The 13852-nt window shown below is 38.2% G+C and overlaps 1 protein-coding gene across 6 annotated transcripts in view; it reads left to right on the top strand.

Annotated features, from left to right (window-relative positions):
* ELP4 (elongator acetyltransferase complex subunit 4) overlaps positions 1 to 13852 on the top strand; it is a 151310-nt gene that overhangs the window by 69131 nt on the left and 68327 nt on the right. For 5 of the 6 annotated variants that reach the window (XR_014510387.1, XR_014510388.1, XR_014510389.1 and 2 more), the window contains exon 9: positions 1148 to 1254. Coding sequence is in view for 3 of the 6 variants with exons in the window: in XM_083437414.1 (XP_083293540.1) it covers positions 1148 to 1254 (107 nt within the window). In the remaining 3 variants the exon portion in view is untranslated. Of the gene's footprint in view, positions 1 to 1147; positions 1255 to 11698; positions 12390 to 13852 lie in introns of those variants that run through there. The other variant, XM_083437415.1, reaches the window with a different exon arrangement.

Here is a 13852-nt window from a genome sequence, read left to right as displayed (position 1 = left end):
ATGAGAATTTGTCACTAACTTTAGACAGATTGGGTCTGATGTGTTTAAGATTGTCTGAAGGAATAAGTTTGCATTTGCAGTAAGTTCTACAAAAATAATTCTAGCTTTCAGTAATTTAAGAAAAATACAAATTATAACATTCAGGGGTTTAAAAGATGTTTAATTTTTTTAAAGTTTTGGTCTCTTGTATAATAGTGTATTCAGCAACATGTACTATTTCTTAATTTCCCCTAAAAACGTCTGATTTTACTTCACAGTTGAAAAGAGTGTTCATTTTTAAAACGAGGACTGCTTGATAAAAATGCCATTTGAATTGCCCAGTATTTTTTATCTTTATTCATTAAATTTAAAACAAATATAATGTAACCTTTAATTGTGATGTCTTGTAAAATATTTCTCATTTTCTATTGTGGAAAATGACCCTTTGGTTGTTCAGAAACTATATTAAGCTGCACAGAAACCATCCAGCATCCTTGTCAAAAGAAATCAGCTTGAGACCCATCTGACAGTATGCAGAGCTTGCAGTGTGCCCAGTATTGTTACAAAATTCCTGCAAGCTCAATGAACATCTTGCATGCAGAAAATAATTTATGTTGGGTTTATGTCATGATTAAAATTTTCCAGCAGCATATTCTACAACTCTAGTTCCCACAAGACTTTTTAAAAAGTCATCTTCAAGGTGTAAAGCAAAATACTTTTCATTAGAGCTTCACTGGTTATCAGTAACCCATGAGCCTTGCTTTGCTGGCTGCTTACTGGTGCATTTAATAAAATAAAGATCACTCAGTGGTGCCGTGGGCAGCATGCAAGGTGATAGCCATATTTGCTTACTGTAAATACAAGGGAAAATCACACACAAACCGGCTGTAGTTTTGACAAGTATTAAGATCCCTCTTTACATCTGTACCTCTGTACCAAAGTGCAATTAGTTTTCCTCGCACAAGGATTTCTGTTTATCTTATTCTGCTTGATTACTTGAGTATAATCGCACCGTTTGCTTCATTGCTCCTGGTCGCAAGCTCCAGTTTTAAAAGGGGAGGATGAGTGTGTGTAAATATACTGAATTCTGCTATAAGACATTAATTTACGCATCTGGATAGCAGCATTTTCTTAATTCTTTTCCTCTATTACTTTTCCTTTTCACAAGGTTTGATTCACATACGCCAGATTCCTCGGCTTAATAGCTTGAGCTGCGATGTGTCAGACACGAAGGACCTTGCTTTTAGATTGAAAAGGAAGCTATTCATTATTGAGGTAAGGTTTTTTCCTGTATATATACAATTCTGCATGAAAGATGAAATCTTGTCTTAAATGTTTAACCATATTTAATTTGTATCAGCTATTTAGCTGGCTTTTCATGCTTGGGAAGGTTTTAGAAATTATTGTTTTTATTATTAAAATGAAGTCAATTTCTGCGTTACAGAAACTGAAGTATCCGGAAACCATTCATTTTATTTTCAAACGAATGTATAAAAAGTAGGCCACAACCTTCAATAACAAAGCATGACATGCATATTTCTAAAGACGTCAAGAGCTTGTTTAATTATATGGTAATGACTTGCTCTTTACTTGTTTTAGTGAGTGGGACAGTGTTTACATCTTATTACCCCGGTTGAGGGTTTCTAATGTGCAATGCTGCCTAAAATTGAGTGTGCTGTGAAGGATAAGTGTCCTTATCAATATTCAGAAACCACGTCCTTTGCATTACTGGAATCACCTTCAGCTCTTCTGTGTCATTTTAAACACAGTATCATTTACATTAATGTCCTTAAGTAAATTTTCTGCTGAATTTAAACTTTTCCCCCCTGACCTTTTATGCATAGTCCACAGAGAAGGCAATAACACAAAAAGATTATTTTGTTTTAGGCTTGCTAAAGAGCAAGTGGACACAGAACTATTAAGCAATTAGAGCTGATGTATTTATTAACCAAGTAAATGCCGAGTGAAAAAAGAGATGGCTTTGGGAGTCATCAATACAGTCTCTACAGCTTTTAAACAAAGACATAAAACAGCCAAGCAGGCCTGACAAATCATTTAGTTTAATCTCTTTTCAAATGAAAAGCTGTTAAGCAGGCCACTTGTCTTAACTGCTTGAAACCATAAAAGGAAGAATTGCCACCAATATATTAGCATATTTTTTACTTCATCACCAAATGATGGTCAATGTGGCTTGGCACTGCTTTGGTGTTTGGGATTTCACCCTTAAGTGACCACTTTGGCCCTTATTTGACCCTCTGCCCTCTTTAGCTGGCCACTTGATAAGGTAACTTAAGGGTTCTCTTTCTCTCTCTCTCTCCATCTCTCTCAGTGTCTCTCCACAATTGCAAGTTGCACTAACCTATAAATTGTTGAAAGGAGCCTATCAAGTGACAAATTAAAGTGCCCTCCTCCTAATAATGGTCATCAATGTCCTTAATTATCTAGTCCTATTGAAAGTAGTTAATAGTTAATCAAGAAGCCAGTTTTTCAGGCAGGTCATCTCTGCATGAGTACTTGAAGTTTCTCAACTAGAGATGCTCCCTTCAAAAGCCACTTAAAGCCAAATATGCATGATGAAGATTGTTGTGTCATTTTTTTTTTTCCTTTTAAGAGATTGTGATTCCTCTGTGGGTTTTTCACTTCTCAGGAAAGAATACATTTAATGGAACTAAACACTGTACTGTAGTAGTCCATTTTAACATAATTTCACTTCATCAAAAGGCTATTCATCTTCTGAATCACTACTACAATAAGGGACCTTAATATTCATGCTAGAATTTAAAATGTAGAAACTGTAATTGTTATCTGACACAGGCAAACAGGCAGAGTATTTTCTTACTGTGTTAAACTTCCATTTAATATATCTCTGAATGAAACAATTTTGATTTTTTTTCCCACAAGGAAGCTTGATTTAGAAGAGGTTTCCTCTATAAATAGAATCTCTGATTACTATTTTCTGTTGCTCTAAATTTCAAACCCAGAGTCCACTATACAGAATTTCTGGAGCCTAAGGGTAAAGACATTTGATTTAGCAATGTTAAGGAGCCTTTAGACAAGAAACTGTAGACATGCATAGATGACCTACTTGAATAATATCATCCCTCATTGTTCAAGACTATGCCCCTTATAAATGATTTTCATTCTTGCTGGAGAAAAAGCTACTACATTATGACACATCTGTCTTAATTTACAGCATTGCCCTGCACTGGTGTTCTTCTACTCATATTTTTAAATTGCAGAATGATAGTATAAGTAAGGTAGTATAAAGCATTGGCTACATAGCTCACATAACCGTAGCAGGGAGGTAGTTGTCCAAGATCGTATTAAATTTAAGAATTCAAAAAAAGGAAAAGATAAAAGCCCTTTGCAGACCTGGATTAGAAATAAATACAAATAGCAAGCAGCATAAATTTTACAAATTATAGCAAATTTTATAGACGCATCATTTTTAAAAAGAGTAGAGAAAGTAATATAAAGCATTCTTCAACAGGGGGCTAAATGAAGAGGTTGAAGGTTATAGACAAGTAGCAGTGTACACAACATTCATACGGTTCTTGTGTTGAAAGCTAACAATGTTTCTGAAAAACAGATTAGAAACTTGATGTCGGAATTTACAGGTGACTTGGAACATAACTACTTCAGCTATGTTTTCATCACTAGGCTATTGCTTGTCAAGTAACAACATGAGTACACGGGATGAGTTTTCTCAAATTCCTTAGTATGTTATTAGTTATCCAGTCTTATCATAGGGTCCTTTACAATGTGCTTATTAGCAACCAGCTTAAGTGTCATATCATCATTACCATTATAAAGAGGTCATACTAGGCAGTCTATTATTTTTAATGCTTAAGTACATGTTAATACGGAAAACTAGAAAATGTAGTGGCCTTTGGTAGTGGTATGTAATGTATGTATTTTTGGCAATATTGATTGGAATTTAAAGTATGCCTATGTGTACATTTTTACTCGCTTGTTGGAAATGAGATAATGATTGTGCATTCTAAGAAATGTATTGATATTTCATTGCATTTATACATGTTTTAAAATAGTAGTGCATATCTCTTTAAAAATAGAGACTCACAATTTTGAAGTTAGCTTGTCTAATCCTATTTCTTCCTACTTTGGAATCTTAATTAGAAGGAGATAAAAACCATCATTTGACTAAATTATTGTCTTGAATCTGTAGCAAAAGGTATAATCCGCAATTGGGCCAATTAGTGTACCCCATAGTTAGCTATGCTGAGGCAGGCAACTTGATTAGATCTGACACCAGCCTAGTTCCCACTGTTGTTTTGCCAGGTATGATGGTCAGACTTCAAAAGGCTTGAGGCATCAGCAGGGCAAGGTTTGGAGGCCAGCTTAGGTCCGGTCGTTAATCTCTCTGCTAAAACCACAGCAGCCATCACACAAAACAAGCTTACACGACACAATCATGCGGTATTAAAGTTTGGGTTGAGTCATGCCAATTTGCCTTTGATTTTCTGATGATTGAGTAAAAGATGGCTACATGACTAGACACATACTAAAAATGTACTGATTAGGTAAGTTCCTTAAATATTTGAAATATTTTTGATTTTTCAGTAGAATAATATGACATGCTGTTTAACTTAATGAAACTCTCTGACAGAAAAGGGCTTGAAATACAATTTGTATTTACTGTGCCTTGAATTAACAGATCTTTTGCCACATCTTATGCTTTTATTTTATATAACTTGTTCCTCATCATTTCAGAGACATTTTTGTAAAAGTTATTTTTAAAAACTCAGCAATATGTTTTTGCATTAACTCCAAACAGAACTTTAAGGGAACTATTCTTTTCCTTGGACATCTATGCTAAGCCATTCACATAAATGGAATTTCTACATAATTATTTTCCACTTAAATGCTGAGTAAAGTGCTGTTCAGCTGATGTGATTACATAAGTGTTCCATTCTTCTGCATTCTGATTTGTTGAAATGTTGCAGTAATGGTGACATGTTTCCATTCTGAGGAAAGCCTAGGGCTGCCTTGGTATTATTCCAAATGATTGAAATTGCCATCTTGCTGACTTTCCCTCAGGCTGCTTTAGGCCTGTTTACTTTTGTATTTCATTCTCATGCTCCATCTGAATTTGGCTAGCAGGGCATCACTACCTGGTTTGAAAAACAGTTGGAAAGAATACTCAAGATACTGATTAAATATTGTATTTCTGTCTTATCATATACAATTTGTTATTTAAAATTAAGATATATGTATATATGGCTGCAATCCTAACCTCACTTTCCTGGGAGTTGAAAAAAAAATTCTTCCAGTAGCACCTTAGAAACCAACTAAGTTTGTTATTGGTATGAGCTTTCGTGTGCATGCACACTTCTTCAGATTCCTGGGAGTAACCACTTTGGTTACTTACCAAATTCAGTAGGACTTACTTGTGAGTTGACATGGTTAATTTGGGCTGTGTGGCTACTTAGATTTGATGGACTGTAACTTGTTGTTAGTTGTTTAAAACAGCATGAAGGAAAGGCAAAAATGAATAAAATTAATTCATTTTAAGACTTACATGTTATTTTGTACAGGCATGTAAAACTATTTTGTGTTTGCATCTCATTATTCTAATTATTTTCAGTGGAAATAACAATTATATTTATTATTTTTAAAAGGTAGAATAGAATTATGCAAACAAAAAGACAGTTTAGAACATGCACTGAGGACATTGAATATAAAACAATCTGCATGAATTTGTGTTGCATTATATTTAGTCCAAGGAAGGATACATGCAGGAAGGGATGGTCAATAGGAGAGGACTCTTGACTCCTATAACAGCTGCATGCTCAGACATGGAAGAAGGAGGCCACATAAAATATATAGATGTCATTTTTCATCATACCAAAAAAAAATCAAGTATGAGTCATGGTTTGTGGGAATGGATTTAGACACTAGGAGATGAAATATTATTAAGTTATTATCCTTCCTTTCTCACGTGAAATCGGCAGAGTATCACCGTTTGCTTTCTTTAAAATTGGAAGCTAATACAAGTTTGATTTAATCTTCTAGAAACAACAATCCAGGGTGCTTTAAGGCAGAATAGTTTTTCCTGGTATTACCCCTTTTCTCCCCCTTAAAGTAAAAAATCACACAAACATTGATTTGTGAAGAAATAAAAGTTGCATTTACTTACATAGCCTAAGTCTTGAGGCAGCCATTTGCAGTAGCAATTATGAAAGCAGGTTTGTAACTAATACCTAAATTACAAAAGAACAAAATGTAAGTTTAAATGGTGTCTGAGCTACAGAGCTCAAACCTGCATTTATGATCAGTTTAGAAGCACAATGAAGAAAGAGAGGCTGCCAGGCAGAAAGGAAGTATGTGGTGTTACAGCTTCCTGCCAAGGCAGCAGAGGAGTTGATCTCATAGAGTTCTTTCTAGCAAATTCACAGGAAAGCTCTGTGAGCCTCAGCCCCTTTGTGTGCCTGTCTGACAAAACATAATTGTTGGTTTGACTGCAAAAATGACCCACACTTCTATCATCTATAACATCTATATAAGTCTTGGCTAACTTGACCTTGCATCAGTGGCCCATATAATAGCTAGAAGGTTCCATGAGCTTCTACAAGTGGTTCTGTGTTACTTGCTATCTGTTGAGATTTCAGTAGCATGGTAATAGAGTGATTTAGGCCATGGGTAGGCAAACTAAGGCCCAGGGGCCGGATCTGGCCCAAACGCCTTCTAAATCCAGCCCGCGGACTGTCCGGGAAACAGCATGTTTTTACATGAGTAGAATGTGTGTTTTTATTTAAAATGCACCTCTGGGTTATTTGTGGGGCATAGGAATTCGTTCATTTCCCCCCTCCCAAAAAATATATATAGTCCGGCCCCCCCACAAGGTTTGAGGGACAGTGGACCGGCCCCTTGCTGAAAAAGTTTGCTGACCCCAGATTTAGGCAATTGTGATAAAAGTATGCCTGCTCTATACCTTGCTGACTAATAAAGTAACAGCTTGGATTTAAGACCCATCTCCAATTTATAGGTGCTCTCTGCATTAGAAACTTGCTTCGGGAATTCTTTTGGCATGCATAGACACTGCTTGTTGTTTGCAAATCTCATTCCATCTGATGCCATGGTGGGACTTACATTGTCAGTGGCCTTTCACGGTAGAACTTGCCATCACTAGAGAGACTGTTCCTTTTTCTTACCTCTAAAAGTAACCTGAACACTGGGTTTCCTCCTTAGTATTTTTTTCTTCCCTTTCATGCCTTTTAAAATAAAAAAAATAGACCCCCCCCCATATATTGTTATATATTGTACTATATAAAAGCAGTATTTGGCAGGCAGTGTAATATGTGCAGAAGTCATAGTATGATCAGATACTATTCAGCATTTTCACAGGTTACCTAGCTGTGTTGTACAGAGTGAAGTACATAATCACGGATTTTTTTGTAAAGAAAAATACAAGGATTATCTGTTAAGTCATATTCATAGTAAACCCATTGAAATCAACCAACACAAGTTACTTAAGATAATTGATTTCAGTAGTTCTACTCAAAGTATGATTATCGTTATATATCACTAGAATTGTAATGTGTATTTTCCAGGGGAATTAATGCAGTGATTTAAACATGTGGGAGGGGAATTACTGTTGTAGGCCCCATCCTGAAGGTAGGAACAGTGTCTGTCTATATAAAAGTGTATTTTCATGGTTCACACTTCCAGGAACTGATATATACACACAGGTTCTGTTCCAGTTGTGAAGGTACATAAAAAATAGGTGAAGACAGCATACACAACCCTCATTATCCCCCATAGTAAGGTAAAGGGACCCCTGACCATTAGGTCCAGTTGTGACCGACTCTGGGGTTGCGGCGCTCATCTCGCTTTACTGGCCAAGGGAGCCGGTGTACAGCTTCCGAGTCATGTGGTCAGCATGACTAAGCCACTTCTGGCGAGCCAGAGCAGCGCACGGAAACGCCGTTTACCTTCCTGCTGGAGCAGTACCTATTTATCTACTTGCACTTTGATGTGCTTTCAAACTGCTAGGTTGGCAGGAGCAGGGACCAAGCAACGGGAGCTCACCCCGTTGGGGGGATTCGAACCGCCGACCTTCTGATCGGCAAGTCTTAGGCTCTGTGGTTTAACCCACAGCGCCACCAGCGTCCCCATTATCCCCCATACATGTATTCAAAGACTGACTGGAAAGGGCTATACTTTTCCTGCTTTTAGGAGTTAGATATTTACAGACTGCACTGTATGACACTTAATTAATGAATTAATGTCAACAATTTCTAGTTTCTAGAATGTGGAAAATGGAAGTGCTTTGACCTATGATTCCAGGGCAAAATTTGTACTTGAATTATTCTAGATTCCCAGTGATCAATATCTATATAACTAGATCTGATATTCTATTTTTGTGTTATTCTTCCATTGAATAACTAAAAGAGTAAATTGGACATAATTAATTTCTAAGAATTTGCTTCTTGTTTTTCTTTTAAACAAAATATATTTCTAAAGGTGTACAACAGGAGTTGGGAACCTTTCTTCTCTCAAGGGTTGCATTCCCTTGTAGTTGATCTATTGGGGCACATGCTGGCAGTGGGCGGAATCAGAACTGATGATGTATGAAGCAAGAGACATGAGTGTTGCGGATTAACTAATTCAGAGTAAAGACTACCCTGCTTTAGTTTTTGCAATGGGTACTTCAGATTAGAATTCCCTATCCTGTGCAGATCTTTCCAGAAGTAAGCCCTATTGGGATTACATATACAAAGGACTCCCTAAACCCCCAAACATGAGACTAATATGTCTGGAAAGTGAGTAAACATAATTATTTTCTTATTATAGCATTCTGCATACACATACACACACATGGCAGATGCCTACCAATTTGTTGTCAGACAACTGGGAAAAACTTATTTTCCCTAACCCATACAACCAGGGGGGAAAAACAACAATCAAACAACATAACTTTACCTTTTATTGAATAAAATCCTGCTTCTTGCTGTTCTGAAATGACATCAAAAGAGGAACCATAGAACCCAAGGGTCATCTAGTCCAACCCCCTGCAATGCAGGACTCTCAGCTAAAGCATCCATGGCAGGTAGCCACCAAACCTCTGCTTTAAAATCTCCAAGGAAGGAGAGTCCACAGCTCTCTGAGGGAGACCGTTCCATTGTCAAACACCTCTTACTGTCAGAAAGTTTTTTCTGTATGTTTAGTTGGAATCTCCTTTCTTGTAACTTGAAGCCATTGGTCCAAGACCTGCTTTCCAGAGCTGGAGAAAACAAGCTTGTTCCCTCTTCCATGTGACAGCTTTTGATATATTTGAAGATGGCTATCATATCTCTTCTTAGTCTCCTCTTTATCAGGCTAAAACACCCAGTTCCTGGCTAAACATACCCAGCTCCTTCAACCGCTCCTCAGAAGGCTTGGTTTCCAGACTCTTGATCATCTTGGTTGCCCTCCTCTGCACACGTTCCAGCTTGTCAACATCCTTCTTAAATTATGGTGCCCAGAATTGGACACAGTATTCCAGGTGTCGTCTGACCAAGGCAGAATAGAGTGGTGCTGTTACTTCCCTTGATCCGGGCGTTATACTGTTGTTGATGCAGCCTAGAATGGCATTAGCTTTTTTTGCTGCTGCATCCCACTGTTGACTCCCCTTAAGCTTGTGGTTCACCAAGACCCCTAGATCCTTTTCACATGTACTACTGTCAATCCAGGTGTCCCCCTTCCTATATTTGTGCATCTGGTTCTTTCTGCCTAAGTGCAGAACCTTACATTTGTCCCTGTTGAAATTCATTTTGTTAGCTTGTGCCCAGTTCTCCAATCTGTTAAGGTCATTTTGAATTCTGATTCTGTCTTCTGCAGCATTAGCTACCTCTCCCAGTTTGGTACCTTCTGTAAATTTGATGAGCATCCCCTCAGTTGCCTCAAAACAGTGTCATGGGAGACTTTGTCAAAAGCCTTACTGAAATCAAGGTACCCTATGGTATTCAACACATACCAGAACTTCAGGTTTGCACAATTAAAGTGGTTGAAAGGACTCTGGCACCCTAACGCAACACATCCACTTAAAAAAACCAACAACACTGGACTTTTTGGGGTTAGGAAAGTGTTGAGGAAATGCATAGAAAAGTGTGGGGTGAATGAACAACTAATGTAAGATACCCCGTAAGCAAATCAGGATGAATGCCGGTCATCATATGACCATCCCACAAGTAAAGAAGCACAAGTTCCCAATGAAGGCCAGGTATAAACAAACCTCTGTGTAAGCTTTGTGCAAGCAAAACAGAATGAATGCTCAAGAAATAGGTCTTCTGGAGGAGCTCTGTATACTGCAACTGAGAATGCTCAAGGTTTTCCCATATTGTCCTTTTTTCAAGCCTTTCTGCAACCCTGTAAGGTAGATGATAGTGACGATCAGCAGCAACATCAGTACCACCATCATATTGCCAATGACAGGTTGACCCTTGCCTAAGCAAGCTCGTGATCTAAATCAGGAACTGCTTGGTGCGTAATGCAACCTGTATGCTACACCCTGATTTGGTATTATAATTGATATTGTACCTTATGGAGAAGCAAAGTGTTAGGCTTCATTTAGTGGGCTTTGTCCATGAATCACCCACTGTTAAAAATCACACCACTGACTTTTCTCAGGGAGGTGGAAACACGTAAGGATATAGAGGCATTCATTCTTTTTCTAGAAAAATAGCACAGCTTGCTGGTGTCTATTTATGGCCCATCAGCTTTGAGTGCTTCAGTGTCCCCTATACTGTTATGGACCAAGTATCTTTATTTAGAAGACCTTTACAAATAAGAAAATGGCAATCCTTCTTTCACAACACTGCAAGACATATTGAAAGAGTCTTAAAGTGAAATACAGAAAATGTTAAGTGCAAACCCTGCTGAAGTCCGTCTTAAAGCATCACTGAGTTTTCTTTGTACCTCTGACTGGAATTGTAGTTATTGCCAAAGTGGTAGTATTTGCTTTGCTTTGCTTCGCTTCACATCCACCTTGCTTGCCATGAAATGGAGACTTTTGTATTTTAGTAGATGCAGTATCACTTTGGAAGTAGTGGTACAAATTGCTAGAATTGGACAATGCTGTTTTGTTTCAAAAAGGCATGTTCTCATTGTGTTCACTAAGGGATTACTCATACAGTAAGAAGCACCACACTGGGATTATTCAGAATGTTACCATTGTGACAAAGTTTGTTATGCAGTGCCACTTTATTGGGGGAGTGATTTGAGAGCTCTTTAAAGTACACATGGAAAGTTAAGACTGACCAAGAGATGGTTGTTGCTATTAAAGCTCCTTTAAAAAAAACTAATTTCTTGAACTGTATGCACCATATAAACATCCTTTGAGGGGAGAAAAATCTTGGGCCATCCAATGCATTCCCCAGCTTCCCTTTGTAGCAAGAGCTCCAGGCAATTTGAGTGCAGCTGAGGGCCCCAATTCCCTATTCTCACAGAGCCTTCAGGCTGTTAGACCTGCTTTTCACAGGTACATTATTTAGCACTATGAGAACCAAGAGAATCCTAGTAAGCCAGTCATAAAACCTCTGTGGGGGGGAAAGGTGTTATGGTCTCTACTGTCAAGAAACTGTTATAGAAGGAAAGGAAGTATGGGCAGTGTGTTATATAGGAAACCTATATAATATTGGAGGACTAAAGACATTGTGTGGATACGTCTGAAGGTGTTAACATTTAGTATGTAGTAACTTACTGCTGCTTTTGCCTTTAGGAAATGAAAGAGCTTTGAGGTTCACATGAAACATAAAGGCCACGTTGGATGTTTCCTTGTTCTATAACAAGAAACACATCCTTATATGAACATGACACTCCTGAGTTTCCACTTCAGCTCAAGAGCTAGAAGGCAGCAGATCAAAGGAACCATTTCTCCCAACAGTGTATACTCTCACTTTAAAAGGACAAAGGACCAAACCAAAAGACATTTTAGTTGTGAGTTATTCCCATTCATTTAGACTGGATTGAGCAATAGGTACTTAAGTTAAAGGCACCAAACTAAAAGAATTAAATGGTAGATAAAAATTTGGAGGTATGAAATAACTTTTAAATTTAGTTATTTGAAATTAAGTGTAACCTTTTTAAAGCAATAAAGTACCTACAGGATTTATTCTTTCATACCTGCATGTCCCATTCAGCATTATTTCATCTACTAGCCAGTTCAGGTTCTTTTTACCTGGTATGCAGTACTTCACTGAATTGTTTTGTCAGATGCTGTCAAGCCAACCTACCATTGTTAAAGAAAATCAAACTAAATCGTTTTGGCATAAGCCTTCCAGGAATAAGGCACAGAATATGAAAGGTTTGATGAAATCAAGGATTGGGTTTCAATATTGTAAAAGACTGCCTGTCAAAAATGAAATGCATTATTTCAGAAGTTTTGAATAAATAAATGGTTTTTAAATACTAACTACACTTCATCCAAAGTTTTGAATTACTACTTTTAGACTATCATTGCTTTGACCAAAATATGTGAAATTCAGTTCCTTTTCCCTCATCTGCATATTGATGTGTAGAAACATTAAGAATACAATAGTATATGTGCATTGAATTTGAAAACCATAGTATCATCACATATTGAAATCTACTATACAGACTATCTGTATTTTCTGACTGAAGCTCTTAACTTGAAGAATTCTACCAGGCTTGTTTTTTCAAATCCATGGCATGCAGCTCTTCTTTAAGCTAATTTCCTTTATGTTGTTTCTGCTGTGTGTTACTTTCCCCTTGTTTTAATTTGACCTATGCTACACTGCTGCTGCTGTTATTGTTTTGGCACAGAAACTGCTTTGGTCACCCTGTATTATGACCTTTGTTGGGAGATACACGAAAAATGTGTCCTTGTTAATTCTCCTCGACCTCTCAGCAGTTTTCAATACCATTGACCATGGTACTGGAGCTGTTTGTCCGAGTTAGGCACTGCATTGTGGTGGTTCCAGTCCTACTTGGATGGTCACTTCCATAGGGTGCTGCTTGGGGAGAGCTCTTCAGCCCCATGGATCCTTCAAGGTGGGGTTCCTCAGGGTTTAATTTTATCCCCATGCTGTTTAACATATACATGAAATCACTGAGCAGGGTCATCCAAAATTTTGGAGTACATTGTCAGCAATATGCTGATAACACACAGCTCTACTTCTCCTTTACATCTGCAGGTATGGCAGTAGATGTGCTAGTGGGTTGCCTTTCTTCAGTAATGGACTGGATAAGAGCCAACAAATAGAAGTTCAATGCAGATAAGACTGAGGCACTGTTAGTGGGCAATTCCATAGACTGGGTGGATGGGAGGTTGCCTGCTCTTGATGGGGTTACACCCCCTCTGAAAGAGTAGGTATGCAACTTGGGGGTACTTCTAAATCAATTGCTGTTGCTTGAGGCTCAGGTGGCCTCAGTGGCATGGAGCATCTTCCATCAGCTACAGCTGGTGACACAGCTGTGCCCCTATTTGGACAGGGATCTCCTAACTTTGGTCGTCTACACTCTGGTAAGGTTAGATTACAGCAATGCAATATACTTGTGGGCTGCCTCTGAGTATAGTTCAGAAAGTTCAGCTGGTACACAATTCAGCGGCCAGGTTGCTCACTGGGGCAAGATGATTTGAGCATATAACGCCAATCCTGGCCCAACTGCACTAGGTGCCAGTTAGTTTCCAGGCCCAATTCAAAGTACTGGTTTTGACCTATAAAGCCTTAAATGGCTCAGGACCAGAGTACCTCAAGGATTGCCTTTTCCCATATGAACCAGTCCAGGCCTTGTGATCAACTTCTGAGGTCCTTCTTCGTGTGCCTCCTCTGCAAGAGTCTGGAGGGTAGCAAGGCCTTTTCTGCAGTGGTTCTGTATTAGTGGAGTGGTCTCCCCAGGGAGACTTGCCTGA

Source organism: Podarcis tiliguerta, assembly GCF_965153285.1.
Source record: "Podarcis tiliguerta genome assembly, chromosome: 1".
Classification (NCBI taxonomy): Eukaryota; Metazoa; Chordata; class Lepidosauria; order Squamata; family Lacertidae; genus Podarcis; species Podarcis tiliguerta.
Note: the sequence above shows the minus strand (reverse complement) of the source record. Positions and strands in the feature narration are given on the sequence as shown.